The 18,361-nt window shown below is 35.3% G+C and overlaps 1 protein-coding gene across 1 annotated transcript in view; it reads right to left on the bottom strand.

The window, feature by feature from the left end:
• Positions 1-8,946: 8,946 nt before the first annotated feature.
• The window catches only part of LOC117316674 (protocadherin Fat 4-like), a 28,357-nt gene continuing 18,942 nt past the window's right edge, over positions 8,947-18,361 (bottom strand). Inside the window, exons 8-18 of the mRNA XM_033871380.1 lie at positions 17,926-18,094; positions 16,534-16,695; positions 15,579-15,719; positions 15,103-15,225; positions 14,547-14,735; positions 12,525-12,721; positions 11,684-12,041; positions 11,211-11,369; positions 10,584-10,818; positions 10,035-10,075; positions 8,947-9,705 (exon numbers count right to left, since the gene is read on the bottom strand). Coding sequence (XP_033727271.1) covers positions 9,626-9,705; positions 10,035-10,075; positions 10,584-10,818; positions 11,211-11,369; positions 11,684-12,041; positions 12,525-12,721; positions 14,547-14,735; positions 15,103-15,225; positions 15,579-15,719; positions 16,534-16,695; positions 17,926-18,094 — 1,854 coding nt within the window. The 3' untranslated portion in view covers positions 8,947-9,625. The remainder of the gene's footprint in view (positions 9,706-10,034; positions 10,076-10,583; positions 10,819-11,210; positions 11,370-11,683; positions 12,042-12,524; positions 12,722-14,546; positions 14,736-15,102; positions 15,226-15,578; positions 15,720-16,533; positions 16,696-17,925; positions 18,095-18,361) is intronic.

Raw genomic sequence — 18,361 nt, 5'->3', positions numbered from 1 at the left:
GAACTATTTCTCCGGGATATGACTTAATATGGGCATGTGGATGGCATTTTCAAAACTGCGTGATTGTGAAAGTGAATCGGGACAAAGTGATTCAAGAATGAAGATACATGGTATGCTGGGCATCCGCATACCAGACTATAACAGCGGAGCCTCGATAAACGTGTATTGTCTCCACTGGTTAAAAGTACTTTTTTATGCTCAGATATAGGCTCTTAGATATATCTTAATATTATATGGATATAGTCACAACGTTCATTCTTCTCATTCATATTTCATTACTATACTATTAAGACACTTTTATATTTCATCTCGTTTACAAAGCATTCTTAAATCCATATACATTATACATATCATACAAACGCAAAACTGGGTGTTCGTAATTTTATCCTCGAAAGTAACAACCACCCCTTTAATTTTATGTTTTAGTACATTTTAAGAGCTAATAAGCTCGCAGAGCCATGTTTATCATCATTGCACATTCTCTATTGATTCTTTTAATCATTTTTATTCGTTTTTACATGATACTCGTTTAAATATACTGCTTTGCTTTTCAATAATTTTATATCTCTATATCGTTGTAGGAGTAATTTTCTCTCAATGAATAATTTGAATAAAGACACAATTGAACAACTGTCTATCCTTCTATTAGAGATGTGGTAGTATTTATATATTGTATAACCAATCAGGGACATAAGAATGTTAAATTCTTTGTACTTCTTTTCAACAATCTTATATCCCTATCACGACGTAATACATATTTCTTAGCTGAACATTGTAATTATGTTTTTGTAAAAGATCATCTATCAAATTCCAAAATGGGTCTACACATTGACATTCTATAAAATAGTGCTTATAATCATCCTTAACTTTACATATACAACATTCATCATTATCAATAATATTCCATCTTTTAAGTAAGATTCCATTTGGAAGAATATTATGGAATAGTTTCCATTTGAAAATTTTTTCGTTATTCTCTATTAAAATATTATTGATAAATTCAAATAATCCATGAAAAATCAAACCACTACTTTCTAACTTAAACAAATCTTCCCACATACCTCTGCAGTATGACTCTGATTTCTTTTTTCTTATAAATGCTAAGTAAAGAAACTTATTATTTATCTGATCAAGTTTTACACCCACTCCTTCATCAAAGACTAATAAATCAGAGTCAGTTTGTACATTTACCCGTGCATTATCTCCCTTGATTTTGTCCTTCCATTCTTTAGGAATAGCTTTCTTTACCTGACTTACCTCACTTATCCAGTCTCTCGTTTCTTTTAATTGTTGGTAAATTTTTAAAAGTACCTTATTGACATTGCTTGCACTCATTGATAGTACTTTATTGATATTGCTTGCACTCATTGATAGTACTTTATTGACATTGCTTGCACTCATTGATAGTACTTTATTGATATTGCTTGCACTCATTGATAGTACTTTATTGACATTGCTTGCACTCATTGATAGTACTTTATTGACATTGCTTGCACTCATTGATAGTACTTTATTGACATTGCTTGCACTTATTGATAGTACTTTATTGACATTGCTTGCACTCATTGATAGTACTTTATTGACATTGCCTGCACTCATTGATAGTACTGTATTGACATTGCTTGCACTCATTGATAGTTTTCATTGACATTGCTTGCACTCATTGTTATTTCGCCCCGCGGGGCGACAGAGCGAAGAGCATCGTCTTTTCGCAGCAAGATAACGATGTTTGTTGTCTTTTCGCCCCGCGGGACGAAAGAAAGAAAATCATCGTCTTTTCGTCCCGCGGGGCGAAATAACGCTCATTAGCGTGGCGAAATACGATAAACAGCGGGGAGAAGTATTTGGGCTCGCTAAACAGCGACTTTAAAATTTCGTTGTTTGGCGTTACTTTTATTTCGTTATGTCGCTGCGAAAAGACGATGATTAGCGGGGCGAAATAACGAAATGGCACATATCAGCAACCATAATCACGTGTTACCGGACATGCATGTCTGATCCCTCAAGAGTTCATCCCGGGTGATCAGTGCAGAGAGTCAGCTAGGTGTTCAACCTTGCTTGACCTATGATAAGGGGCCTGTTGTCTATGGACAAACTATGATGCTCGCTGCCCAGTTGGGATACTGGCCACTCACCGCAAACTAGCATTTAGAAAAAAATTGTCTATGCGTTTCCACGTATTTTTACCTACCACATTTTGTGGACATTTTGTGCTCTAAAATCAAAATATAAGGATAACATTTACGGTTACTATCCTGGTTTATGAGGAATCCGGATCAACTGAAGACGATTTTTAGTGGGGACGTTTGATTTCCTTTGATATTGGTTATGTAAACAGGCGCTATCTACCTAGCTTATATACATATTTATCCTGCAACTGTCAACGCATTGTCGTAATACACCCACCGTATATATTTTTGCTGTATACGGCAGTGACGGAAAATAGCTGTATTTTGGAATCTTAGCACGTGCGTCAGTTCGACTGACCTACTTCAAAGTGAAACTACGTTTAAAAGGCGAACATATTTCTGTTATTTTTGACACCATTTCACTTTAAAATGATTATTTTTGATGATTATTTTTATGACTGTTGCAGGATAAATAGAATACATGGTCAGTGTCTTAAAATATAAGATGTATTTTTGGCTCGGGACAGAAAGACAAAAGTGGCTCGCCAAGGCTCGCCACTTTTGTCTTTCTTTACCCTCGCCAAAATACATCTTATATTTTAAGATACTGACCATGTATTCTCTATATATGCATTCCTTGTTTTCATAATGGCGATGTCTGTCTTAAAACTTGGTCACATTCGTAAGACTTGATCAGATGACCAATGCTTTTCACCTCAATTGTATTAACTTCGATTTGGATGGAACATAGTTACAGGTTTATTGCTATTGTCTTGGTGGGGGACCGATATGTCCCGGATCAAATCGCTTATGTGACTACCAACCTAAGATAGTTAGCGTGTTCCATTTAGCGGAACGTTCCGGTTGTTCCGGAACGAACCAGACGTTCCGCTAAATGGAACACGACGTTCCGCTGGAACGAACCGGTTCGTCGGGAACGTCTCATTTGAGGGTACCAAGTTGGATCAAATATGGCCGCCAGTGATAGATTTACGATTACAATTTACACAAAATGCGTTATATATGTATGCATGATGTGTTAACCTGTATTTCAGCTGTTCCGTATCCTTTTAGCGATCCCAACTGCGGGAATTGTAATTGCTTTGCAAGGTTTACGTCTTGACTCTTCATGTTATATCCGGTAAATTGTGTTTTTCGGCAACAAGCACAACAAAAGATGACAACAGGTGAAAAAAAATGATCAAAATTTATAGTACTTTCAGTGCGCTTCGTGTAAAATTTATCACAGGTGTCTAAAAGTCTTGGCTTATTAATACGTTTTACGTCTCGACATATTTGACGATGCTACTGTTTATATCAAAAACTTCCAATCACATTTTTAGAGCAGTGATGTTCAACACCTACATAAACGTTTACGTATAAAGTTTTTGTAACCACCGTTGGAACGATCATTAGCCAAAACCATTTATTTTTACTCTGAGGCATTAAGAAATGACTTGTTAGTAAATTAGATTTATGTTTCTGCAGTGTGGGGGCAATGATTTGTCAAGAGACGGCGACGTCTACGAACTCGCTCACAAAATTATAAGTTTTGCATTGCCCGTTGCGAACGCACCATTGTTACAGCATGTGGTAGTCAGGCGACTACTGCAAATATTTGCCACCGTTTTCGCCCTAGGTTTATAGAAGACGTGATTAAACAGGATCAGGATGTTCTTTTATTTTTGTATCATCGTGGTTTTTGGGAGAATCCTTCCTTCTGAATGCGCGTGATATGGTTGACCTCAACGATTCAGGAAAGCGTAAATACTACCGCAACCTGAAGGCGGACATTGTTTTTCATTCCCCTCGAATGTAAAAATGACTTATTGCAAGAAAAAATACTCAATGAAATTAGCATACGGAAAAAACTTACCATTTGTAGATGAGGGCATTGATGCCAGAATAACAAGTATCCACGGTAATATTTGGAACTCCATCCCAGACGTAGTCGTCTTACTCCACAATTACACAAGTACATGTACATATATTTTCTGTGAGACAACAGTGAGTCACCGCCGCTCTATATTAGTGTGTATACACTAATATACAAAACGGTATTCTATCCACAAGCATTCAAATGCAATATCTAAAGATTTTTGAAAGGATTAAATATTATGAACAGTCATATCCCCTATAAATAATCAAATTGATTGCTGCTGTTCAAATTGAAAATGATTACTTGTCACGTATACAAGAAAATGGACGATGCATTATCTTTCAAATGTATTTTTTTTTTTTTTCTCGAATAAAATAAGTATTGTTTAAAAATGATAAGAATGACATTTAACCATTGAGTGTTCCATAGAAGTGTAGTAGGAAGAACTATGGGCTAAAACGGCTACGTGTAATTAATGCATGTGGACTTGGCGAAGTATAAAAGTGAGCAGTATTGGCATTGTTGATAGCGATGGATAATGGACTCGAATTTGAAATCATGAACAGTCTTTGAACCTTTGTCTGTTTAACTCATCATTGCTAACATACATGAAAATTTATATATCTTTACGATACATTTTATATCTAAACAACACGTATTTACCAGATAGAGGTCTATGCCTGAGATGTATTAATCTGCAATGACTTAATAGCAAGGCGATAGATATTGATAAATTATAATTAACGCAAAAAGCAAATCTCTACAGTTTTTTTCGGGAGTCAAACATGCATATAGAGTAATGAAAGGTTAGACCGATTACAGGCAGCACTACAATTGCAATACATCTAAAGAAATCACTGTAATTAGGAATAGTTTAAAGTATTCATGCAATTGAAGCCCAATAATCTTAAAAGGAAGAAAAGGAGGATCAATCCTCCCGTAACCAGACTTGTTACCCCTATCAAGAGAAGAACATACAGGTAAATATTCCATACATACAACTTAGGGCCTAAAAGCATCACCATTGGGGCATACAAAAAATCCAGAAACTAGCATATTGCTTTATTGTTCAAACAATGTCCCGTAAGAGCCGCCATATTACTGCATACACTGACGAGTCCACTCAAGACGAATAACATTCCAATACCTGGAGAACAAATACCGGTAACGTTCTTTATTACATTTTTACCAGTGAAATATCAAAAATTATTCATTCTATAAAAGTGATATTTTTCACTGGGTATTTTTCACTAGAAATATTGTGAAAAATAACATCACTTTTGCTGATTTGACCAATCAAATTAATGATTAGAAAATACCAAAATAATTGACCAATCAGAAAGCCCGACATATATGTCAGCACCTGGACAGCGGGAACTACTTTTTTTGTTTACAAATTATCGCTGTAGGCCTAGTTAGCATACGGGGTAGGTAGAATATCTAACAGTGTCTTCAATAATACCAAATATATTTCACGAGTGGGGCTAATATTTTGATATTTTTCACTCGTACTGCGCACTCGTGAAAAACATCAAAATATTAGCCCTAATTAGCTGCGCACTCGTGCAAAATATCAAAATATTAGCCCCACTCGTGAAATATATTTGGTATTACTGAAGACACTGTTAGATATCCTCTACATACTTGACAGTGGTGTGCAAATTTAACTCAAGGGGCTCCCAAAAGGAATCCAAACATTTAAAATGATATCCGATAACCTCAGTTATTTCAAACAATTATACGCCTAAGAATCGGCTTGCTCGTTTTCGTCATACATTGACCTTTATCCTTATATTGGTGTATATGTTTGTGTGTGTGGTAGTTTTATCATTATATGTGGTGGTTATGTCTATATCCGCGGTAGTTACATAAAGTTGTATGCTATATACATATCCTTATATGGAATAGTTTTCACTTTATACGACATTGATATATTTTGATATGATTGAAAAGTTACCGACTATATAAACTTTTGTTTAGACCCTACAACACTTAACTGACAATTCAATCTGATAAGAGAGCAGAATTTAAAAGACCTCCATAGCAAAACAACTCAGAATTAATAGTGGCCAAACTAGTAGACATTTTCCAACCTTTACTTTCGCTCCTGACGCTGTCAGTGTTCCCACGTTGTTTTTTTTTCTTTTTTTTCTTTTTTTTATTGTTGTTTCTTTTTTTTCTTTTTTCTTTTTTTTTTTTTTTCTTTTTTATTTTTGGTTGTAAATATATCCATAAATGCTAGTTTTAACCATGTCATGATTATTGTATTGAAAGTGTATAGTGTTGGTTGCCGAAAGCAAGTATAACTTTGAAAATTACTGTTCGAAATTATCATCAGGCGAAACTGTTTTTGAAAAAAATATCAATCGAAGGCGTTCCCTTGATTACGAAACATATATTTAAAGAACAGGTTTTAGGGTTTACATTGATTGCAGGCTCGTTAATTTCTTTATCGTAAATTAATTTTACTATTTATCAGAAAAAATCAACGTCTATTAGTATACAATCTAATGCTGCTTTAATCGGTACATTTTGGTGTATACACTCCGTCAACTTCATCAGACAAGTGTCCACACTAAATTCTACAACGTTAAGTAGCTAATGGGGTGTGATACATACAGTGTTATACATTAACTGGTCCATGTCCATACACTAGGTAGTAATCACTATCTTCACTGGTCCATGTCCATACACTAGGTAGTAATCACTATCTTTACTGGTCCATGTCCATACACTAGGTAGTACTCACTATCTTCACTGGTCCGTGTCCATACACTAGGTAGTAATCACTATCATCACTGGTCCGTGTCCATACACTAGGTAGTAATCACTATCTTCACTGGTCCGTGTCCATACACTAGGTAGTAATCACTATCTGCACTGGTCCATGTCCATACACTAGGTAGTAATCACCATATTTACTGGTCCATGTCCATACACTAGGTAGTAATCACTATCTTCACTGGTCCATGTCCATACACTAGGTAGTAATCACTATCTTCACTGGTCCATGTCCATACACTAGGTAGTAATCACTATCTTCACTGGTCCATGTCCATACACTAGGTAGTAATCACTATCATCACTGGTCCAAGTCCATACACTAGGTAGTAATCACTATCTTTACTGGTCCATGTCTATACACTAGGTAGTAATCACTATCTTCACTGGTCCATGTCCATACACTAGGTAGTAATCACTATCTTCACTGGTCCATGTCCATACACTAGGTAGTAATCACTATCTTTACTGCTCCATGTCCATACACTAGGTAGTAATCGCTATCTTTACTGCTCCATGTCCATACACTAGGTAGTAATCGCTATCTTCACTGGTCCATGTCCATACACTAGGTAGTAATCACTATCTTCACTGGTCCATGTCCATACACTAGGTAGTAATCACTATCTTCACTGGTCCATGTCCATACACTAGGTAGTAATCACTATCTTCACTGGTCCATGTCCATACACTAGGTAGTAATCACTATCTTCACTGGTGCATGTCCATACACTAGGTAGTAATCACTATCTTCACTGGTGCATGTCCATACACTAGGTAGTAATCACTATCTTCACTGGTCCATGTCCATACATTAGGTAGTAATCACTATCTTCACTGGTCCAGGTCCATACACTAGGTAGTAATCGCTATCTTCACTGGTCCAGGTCCATACACTAGGTAGTAATCACTATCTTTACTGGTCCATGTCCATACACTGGGTAGTAATCACTATCTTCACTGGTCCATGTCCATACACTAGGTAGTAATCACTATCTTCACTGGTCCATGTCCATATACTAGGTAGTAATCACTATCTTCACTGGTCCATGTCCATATACTAGGTAGTAATCACTGTTTTCACTGGTCCATGTCCATACACAAGGTAGTAATCACTATCCTTACTGGTCCATGTCCATACATTATAGATGTATGTACCAATTTTCGTCCGTCCCGCCTCCCGAATCAATAACATATCACACAGACAGTTCTTACTCATATTGACATCATATTAATATCAGATTCTTTAAAACGATATCAACGTGGTCATTGGCCAGTCAAGGGCAAATATTCATATTTGACCTGTTCTGATTAGGGCACAATGTATCCTTTGCCGTTCCGCGACATTAGAATACATGTACATGTACCTTAAGAGCCTGTCTGCACATGTTATATTGACAGCGTGAGTGTATTCGTTATGTAATTATAATTATAAATGCGGATACAAGGTTTATGTTTCACCAGTTATACATACTTGTTGATTGGTGCGTAAGGAAAGCATCCTATGCTTAAAATCGGATACTATTTCGATATTTATCTCATTGGCATAAATCGCAACACACTTTACTATATATCAAGCTGACTCGTGAGAAATAATGAGTAAGTCAACTAAGTGTTCACCGTATATCGGATTAATTTTTATTCTTCTGGAACACATCAGCTTGTTAATCTTGAACATCTTGAACAGCAAATATCTCTATAATTATAATTTCTATAATTTGCATTCGTTTTGTTTAACATGAGTTAAAAATACGTCATTTTAATATTGTATACTCTTTATTCATTCGATATTTTAGACTTTATTTTTGGAATTAATCTTGACTGAAGGCATCACCTAGCTTTCCCTTAATATTCTGGAAAAAAAGCTGAAAAGGATACCATATCATAGGAATTCAGTTTTTTCTGCAATGTGAGGTTAATTGATTTCCAAAATATGTCCTGCTTGAATGAAGGTCAAGGTCATCCTATGAACAAACTTGGTAGCCCTTCATCCCAGCATGCTAAAGACCAAATATTCAGTCTCTGGGCCTTTTGGTTAATATGAAGAAGTCGTTTAAAGATTTTAGCATATTTAAACTCTGTGACCTTAAATGAAGGTAAAGGTCATCAAATCAGACTTCGTGTCAGGTAACCTAAAATCAACAACGAAAAGAATCATTCAGTTTTTGCTCCTGTCAAGGTGTTCATTTTTTATTTGTTATCGAGATGTTTTCAATATCTGTATACACACTGATAAGAAGCTGATAACGACATGATGATGAAAATACTGTAAGAATAATTTTTCACATTTTGGCTTTTATCGAAGGATTGTATAAAAGACACACAAGATATAAGTTCCTTTAAATAGATTGAGAGTTGGATGCATGTATAGCCAGAGTGAATTAAACTGCACCAGTTAGCAGTTTAATCCTTCCAGGAGTCCTCCGGTGAACAATAATGCGAAACAGGCAGAAAGAAATATCAAAATCTGGATGGGCAGATGCCAAAGGCACATACTTCTTTAAATTTCATAATAAACATCAAGAAAGTTTCATAATTTACAATATTTCAAAATAAACTATTAAGTACATGTCTATATCCTGTTATTACATGTATCACTATTCAAAAGAATTAAAACGAAATTGATATCTTTATTTTTCATTCTTGTTTAGAACATGACCAGAATTTCTGAAGTTAAAATTCAAATTTATTTTGAGAAACCTATGGATACAATGAAATTGTTACGATCACAGTTTACAGCATATGAACAACTCTCTGATATTTTATGTTCTTAATGGTGGTTGGTAGCAGTTTTTCTACAGAATTCCATAATGATTAACGATGCGGGTCCAATTCTTCAGAGTTGTGTGTTGATTTGGAGAGCTAAGTCAGATGAAACGAATTCCACGCCCCTCTGTCGATGCCCCTGGGCAGAAGCTGTAAAATATACCATCGGGCATTTCTCGACAGGTCTCGTAATTATAGCAATTGAATTGATTATCGTAAGACAAGGAATTGCATTATGTTATCAATATAATGTACATATAAAAAGAAACAATTTAACAAAGAATGAAATTATGTATTAATTATTACATATGAATTGTCCTACAATTACCTTTCTGTATACGAAAATAACATCTGAATTGTTTACCAATTCCCTTTCCCTTTGACCAAAAATATAATTATAAGATTGGTAAACATATTATAATCAGTCCTCAATATATGTTTACATGTCAGAAGCATGAAAATGATGATAAAGTGTTTACCAAAATTGTTGATTTTCCTCCGAGGCTTTCTGTTAATGATTCTGTAAAACAAATTGTTTTCATCGATTACATATTTAAATCATTGATGAATTCATTGATTGGTTGATTCATTTATTTTGAAATTAAATATGAAAATTTCTTGCACAGCCAGATCGATTCCTTGCATTCATATTTATAATTGTCAGGTGACAATTTTGGCTGACATAAAGTAAAACAAAATATTCAAGTAAAAAATATATGAACTGAATTTGCCGATAAATCTTCTACTTTACAATACAGATTTCGATAATTCCTTAAACGTTTTCTAAGACGTTTTATCTTAATCTGGCGAAATGAAGTTTTTGCTTACATTCGTGAAAAGCACTATTTTCCAATAACACAACATTGACATCTAAGACGCGAGAAACTATAACGCCACCATTAAGCTAATAATATCATTTTAAGACTGCGCCCTCTACTCATTCTATTTCTAAAACTTATGCAAAACAGTTATATAATGAGATAAACTTACTTTACTTAGAAACTGTGTTTTCATATTTTAAATCTTACCTCTTTTTCTTTTCCCTGCATACAGATTTAAAATCTTCACATGTGAGGTTTGTCAAGAATCCTCGAGTATAGGCCAAGTATGCAAACACAGCAGCCACAGTAAAGGCAGTCATGGATAATAGGGTGAACCATGGTATGTTTGGAGGGTACTCGAAGAATGTTATATATCTTTCCGTTGTAGTTTCCGTTGCTACAGTTGTTGTTATGTATACTATAACAACAATTTTCGCTGTATCTATAAAACAACAAAACATCATTTTGACGACACCGTCAATGTTCATTGTAACTCGATTCGAGTTCGCAAGGGCGAAAAAAAAATAGAAAAGTTGATATCTAAACGAAAGTATAATTCTGTCTCAAAATCAAGTTCACAAGGGCAAAAAACAAACAGGAAACTGAAAAGGAAACCGTAGTTCAAACACAATACCGATTACAAAGGAGAAAATACGGAGAAATATATACATGTGTAGAGGTCGTTGACAATAATAAATTCACCACAAGACCAGGTATTTCGATGAACGTTATGTGTACCTATATATTTGCTTCAATATGTACGAACATGTTCCAAAATTATTGCGAAATATGCATTGTTTCGAATAAAACAAATAGCCCTTAATCCGATACTACCTGTTAGGCCACCATAGTCTGTTACAGTTGCAGTGAAAGGGAGGTATGCCCCATTTCCGAAGGATGAAAGAGCCTTATTAATATATAAATCCCCTGTGCCGCTCACTCCAAAGTAAGTATCGTTGAGTGTTGAGGAGTCAATGGAGTAGGATATTGCTCCTAAAACGGATTAATGCTTAAATCATAGATGGCAGTTGTGAATATAGTTCACAACCTTAAATATACTTTATAAATACACTTTACTACAAATCGTACTGATCACCTAGATATCATCATATGTTTACTAACATATATGGGAAGCTTTGTGTTTATACAAAATGAGATAAATCTTTTCCCAAAATACAGGCTTAACTATACAGTAATTGAATCGCAATTTTCAGATCGTGCTAAGATTTTTCGATGTTAATTGTAAACATTAACTGTTTGGAAAAGCATTGCTTTCTGTTGTCATTTTTTCCTAAATACAGACTCACCGTAGATCCCTAAGTCCCCATCAGTTGCCGCTATATTCCCAATAATCCCGCCAACGTTACCGTATATGGTCGTATAAATGGTATACTCCGATTGGGAGAATGCTGGAGTATGGTCGTTGACGTCATTTATGGTGACTATCAATTGAGTCGTATCAGTGAGCTCGCCGTCCGATACCGTGGCAGTGCAGGTCAATACTGACGTCGTACCGGAAATGTCAAGGTCATAGGTTCCACTTAAGGTCACAGCGCCTGTACTAGAATCCATGGTGATAGCAGGGCAGTCGACAGTGTAGGAATGTGTATCGCCAGGATCGGGATCCGTTACAGTAAACCCAGGGTTACCAAAGCTCTCCCCTGCCTGTAATACAAAATACATAGTGTCGCAAGTATGCAATTAAATGAAGTTCTGACTGCCATAGAATATTAAGCCTGGTGCCTCAATACATTTTCTACACATAATCACTTATGAAGAAAGTTTTGTCTCGAGTCCTGACTGGGCCTCTAACTCTACTACGGCAAATCACCAAGCCAGAAATAAATGCGACTGTCTCCGCTTCGCTAGGTCGACATTCATAGATAGAATCTTTCGATGACGTGTAGTCATTAACAGTCTATTATCTAAGTGCCTGGATCACAATGTTTATATACATAATAACATATCAAATACATTTCATTTACCACAAGAAATTTACATCTTTAACTCCTGATTCAAAATACGTCGTACATATGATACAATTTGTTTTGAATGATGCTTTATAATAAAACAACAATTGACGAAGTAAGATCATTGTATTTGTCGCAATTTGACTGTATTGTAAAAATTCTAAAATATTATCCTTACATTCCCTTCATTTCCGGTGACGTAATAGATTGTAGTTCCGAAAGCTGGAGCCTCGTTTATGTCAATCACATCGATGGTGAATGTGGCGTAGGTATCAGTCGCCGCGCCGTCTGTAACGCTGATGTCCGCGGTAAAACTCTTACTGGTCAAACTCTCATAGTCTACTACGGAAGCTGAAGAGGTGGACAATAGCCCAGCTAGAAAGGGAAAAAACGATGTAGGAAGATAGTAGTCTATCAATACCTGAACAATATCCCAGCTGGAAGAAAAACACAAACGATGAAGGCAGATAATAGAATCTAATACTTGGACAATTACCCAGCTAGAAAGCACAAAGACATAAACAATGTAGAAATAGCTTAGCCCTTCAAACGTTTAAAACATATTTAAAATAAATATGTCATATGATCGTGAAAGGAAACAGGCTTTTAATATAAATCGAGATCGACAGGATGTTTTTTCTAGTTCTTTAACAGATGTGAAAAACATCATACAGCCAACTTCGTTCTTCTTTGACTCGTTAGGGATGTCTAACATATGGACATCAAGAAAATACAACATGAGTACAACAACATGGATCTTAACAATTCTTAAAAAAAAATAGGTGAAAAGACAACAATGTCCCCCGTAATTTGATCATTTTGTAGCTAACCACAAAAATCATCAAAGCTAACCACCAACACCATCAAGACTAACCACAAAAATCATCAAAGCTAACCACCAACACCATCAAGACTAACCACAAAAATCATAAAAGCTTACCACCAACACCATCATAGCTATACACCAACACCATCATAGAAAACATCTAACATCACCATAGCTTACTACCAAAACCATTATAACTAATCACCATCATAGCTAACCACCAACACTATCATAGCAAACCACCAATCAATCTTGAATGATTGTACATAACATTGTGTTTTATACAGAACTTTTACAGGAATATATGAAAATAGAAATATTTGTTTTTGTGGGTCGAATTTCGAAAATTTCACTCAAAGTGAGGGAAACGCTGATTTCAAATGGATTTTGATTTACCTAATTTAATTTACCGACTACACGATATTTAAAACGTAATCTTATCCCAGGTAAACATATCTTCATAGCATTATTTTATAAATAAAATGTAGGGAAAAGCTTATTATCAACGGCTACTTTGATATAGAATACTTCTCTTGTTGAATTTCCTATATTTTCCAGGAACATTTATGCATTTCACTCGTATTTCACACAATTATCAACTTTTGATGTTCTGTCATACAGATAAATATGTACCACAAAAAAGGCTCCCAAATCTTACCGAAACCGTAATTCTAACTCAAATTCGATAAAACGAAGGCAAAATGTGAAGAAAATATAGATTTATGTCGAATCCTTGAACAAGAACAAGGAGAATAAGACAGGTGTCCTTAAAACAAACGTCTTCTGTTTCATCGTCCTTTCCTGCTGACAAAACCTAAACCTATGTCGAATCTGCATGGACTCGTATCCTAACATTATCATTATAATGACATCATTTTTCCAAATCTTATGGCGTTAGACTTTTTAGCCAGAAATCGACATTACAGCCAGTAGTTAAATTCTGCATGTTGATTGAGACCATGGGAAAGTTTTATGGTCGACATAATATTAATATTTTGAAATATTATATATGAAGTCAGACTATTGGATTCTTGGTGATAAAGCAAGCAGTTCTGTTGTCATCAACCTAATTTTCATATTAATGACTTAGATTTGTTGTCCTCGGTGAACAGAGGACGCTTATTCTTCCGGAACACATGGTCTTATTATCCTTGCATTATACATGGATTTCAAAGCAAATCTATATTTTTGTTCGTACTTTGTTTCATCGATTTTGAATTCAAATTTTGTAATAACATATGTTGCATATATGTCGAGTTTTTTTAAGATATACTCTTGTGTTTTTAGTTCATTATAGCGGTGGTCCTTTTTTATTCTTTTGTTTGTTTGTTTTCGTTGTTGTTTTTAGGGTAAAATCAGTAATTTAAAGCTTACTAGATGTGTCAAACGAGAAGACAGTAGCTCCTTCGGTAGCAGGTGTGTAGGTGATGCTATAGGTTAGCGTATCCGAGTCCGGATCAGCAGCATTTATCTGATAAATAGAGGCGCTTTTTGCACTGTTCTCCATTAATGACAGGCTGAACGTCAGAGGTGTGTTCCGTATCACAGGTGGCGAATTTATGCCTAGAAAAAATACAAACATTATATTTTATTCATAATTTCCCTTACATTGAAAGTTAACATACAATAATAACACGGTAAGTAAAAGTTTTAAAAGCATACATATATCGTCAGTGAAAACCCTTTTCTCTGCAATGAAAAACGCATGCGCATTTCTTCCTTGCGATCGGAGCTCGATTTCCAGACCTTCAAACTTTTCGACAACTACTCCGATTTCTCCGGCAGTTTAACCAACCTTGATAAATGTAAGGTAATGTTACTTGCTTAACATTTATTGTAAATTTGCTTAAATATATTAGATATGTTTTTCTGATACTTTATAACAAAAGTTGCAACATAGATGATACATGTACATTCGTAACCGACTTACCAGTAACTATGACAGTCAGCGTCCTCGGTCCCACAGTGCTTGTTCCGTCAGTGATTGTGACGTATACTTCATATCCAGGTATGGTTAGTGCCGAGATATCTGCATTCGTCTGTATTTCACCACCTAAAACCATAATGAATGAATTATCAGTAATAATGGAATATTTAGAGGGTGGCATTTTGCAACTTTGTATTGTATAGAACTATAGTACAACCTTTTCTTTTATTCAATCGATTATTAACAATCTTTCTCGGAGATGTATAACACTTTAAACAAATATATTGAGGTTTGTTCGTGTGTCCTATTTTTCTAACATTGAAATGGCCTTCATCGTCATAAAAGATTTATTGGAAAATATATTAGGACGATCTTTGCCATACCGTTTTTCTCTTAATAACCTCAAATGTCTATTGACAATAAATTAAATCATTTCTTAAATAACTTCTGTATAAGATAAAAGAACAGTGATCACGTGCCGGCGGTTATTGTAAACGGACATGTTCCTGTCGAGCACGTGACGCCGTTGAACGTGACGGTATCTGCGACGTCAACATCGGTGGCTGTTACAGTAAACACACTGGTACCGGTTGCTATAGTACTGGCAATCGATGTTTTATCTGTCATTACAAAGTATGCTATGTATATAAATAAATGTGTTACAAATAAAATCAGAATAACCACTTATATCATGTAGCTTCAAAAGCGATCGACGCTTAATTTTATGCGGGGACATCTCATTTAAAATATCTTTTCGTTGATAGATAGGAGATCAGACGCGTTCGATGCTTGTTGGTACGATCAAAAATATAGATTTGTCGATAAGTCGATTACGACCAGGTGATGCAGAAGGGAAAAGTCTCCCGCATCTTCGTCTAGGTCTAGGTCAAATGTCCTATCCTCAAAATGATAATTAGGGTGATTACAATAGTACCATTAGGTATACCAGCAAACAGTTAACACGTCTGGCTTCATATCGCACAAGGACACAAAATGTAACCAAATGAAACACCCGATGTCAATCATAAATCTTTACAATGGCCTTCTTTCAGCTACATCTCTCGAAACAGTATGCTGTTATTTTTGTCCAATTTGTAGCCAACAGTTGTCACTTAAATTGCAATAATCTGAACAAGTCCTTGAATATCTAATCAACAGGGATATGTAAATACCGTAAGTGAGGCAAGTCTGTATATTACTATCTATAAAGGGAAGTTTTATGATTAAGAAATTAAAACCATTGCACTCATTATACAACTTAGTTGAAGAATGGCTGGTTACTTTATAGGTAAAGATCGAGATAAGCGACTATTGTTGAAGAGTGTCATTGATTAGAAGTTCTTCAGGGACATTAAGAAAGAGAACAGATCAAATAAATATTTAAAGTTTTAGCTTCATTAGATAACATAATTATAATAATTTTGTTATATTTACCTGGCAGGTTTGTGAATATCGGTGGAGTGTTGGCTGTAACGTAGACATAGAAAGTTCCGCTGTCTGAGGCTCCATAGGAATCTGTACATGTGGCGTCAAATTGATATTTCTTTGTCGTTACATAATCGAACCCGGGATTTAAAATGGAGTATATTCCGTATGCTTAAATAAAATAAGAAATATAAGTGCAATGTGCCGAGAAAACACCGGCCTCGTGGCAAATAGTATTTCCTTATACACTTCATAGTGTGACACCGTGATTACTAGGGAAATCAATCTCACAAGGGGTAGGGAAAGGCAGCTGTCACGCGCTATGGCGCTACATACAGTGGCCTAACATCGTCATTTTGAATAGTTACCACGTGGACGCACATTTACATGGAACATTGAAGATGGTGCGATGAAAAAGACTCAAGAAACCTTACAATGTGTTACTTTTTATGTAGAGTATGTGAGCAAAATCACCAAACATGGGCTTGTACCGTGGATGTGTATACCTGTTAACGGAACAGGCCGTTGTCAGGTTTTTTTTTTATTGTTTCACCGAGATTTGTCGTTATTTATTTTAGAAAAAATGGTATAATTATTAGTACATTGAAGTGTTTACTTTTTAATTGAAGCGAAAGTTAAATTTCCATAAAATGTTAACTGAGGTTTGCCAAACACTGATAAGAATAGCGCAGAGCTAATATTGTTTTTTTATCCCGGCCTTACAGTATAGACTTTTATTTATGTGTGACCGAATACTCTACATTAAGTAATTCTGGCTTTGAAATACTACACACGTAATCGTGGCGCTTGGAGCTCATTGCACTAAGTAATGATTGTGTTAATAATGCATTCTATATACTCTGACTGTAGCAAATAATGCGGAAGTGTAAATTCATCATTGGGCTAATCTGCTAGATCATAGTAATGGGCTAAATCCTGAGTTACTCTGATCAATATATAGGACGCCTTCAATGATTGTTTTCGAAAATAGTCAAGGATTCCTTCCTAACATCTAGGCTGTAGCTTTATATTACATTATTGGTAACGTATTATATGTTTTTATAAATGTTTTCAAACAGTATTTATAATATTTTTCACGCAAATTACAAATTATGATTACCGCTTGCTTACTGTCTTATTAGTAATGTATGTTCCTACTTTATAAGCAATGCACCAAATGACCACATATGAAGTTTAAACCACTTTGTGTAAAATAAGTATTTTTTAACGTGTTTTCTTTTCACTATTATTATTAAATCTGTTTAGTAGGTTTTGTATTAAGCATCATTTGTACTCAAGCCACAAAACTTTGATCTATGGTAAAAAAAAATATATAATTATCAAGTGGGATTGTATTAGGCAAAAATAGCAACGTTCTGAACGTAAACATTAAAGGCTCACTTGTTCCTGTGACAATAGCGGTGGAGAATTTCGGGGCGGCAGCCAAGTTACAGCTGGCGATACTGTCGGTCGGAGAGGCGTCTGAAGTGGCCAAGGTATGGAGAAGGGTCTGGATGATGATATCCTGACTCACCACGGCGTAACTCGGGAGATTGGTGATATAGATTGGCTGTCAATAATAATATGTTATCAAACTCGAAGTAAAAATGTATACCATGTTGTTGTCGGACTACCAGAAATTTCCGAATTACCTGTTATCTACCGTAGCTTACCTTATACCAACTTATCTGCCAGAACTTACCTAATATTCCAAAACTGTTGTCACGCTACCGGAAAATAACTAATTATCCAATGAAATTACCGAATTATCAGGTGATTTACAGAAATTTACTGAATTACCTATTGATTCACCGGAAAAAAATTTCGAATTACCATT

The sequence above is a fragment of the Pecten maximus genome, chromosome 18 (assembly GCF_902652985.1).
Source record: "Pecten maximus chromosome 18, xPecMax1.1, whole genome shotgun sequence".
Taxonomy (NCBI): domain Eukaryota; kingdom Metazoa; phylum Mollusca; class Bivalvia; order Pectinida; family Pectinidae; genus Pecten; species Pecten maximus.
This window is presented reverse-complemented; position numbering and strand designations above follow the sequence as displayed.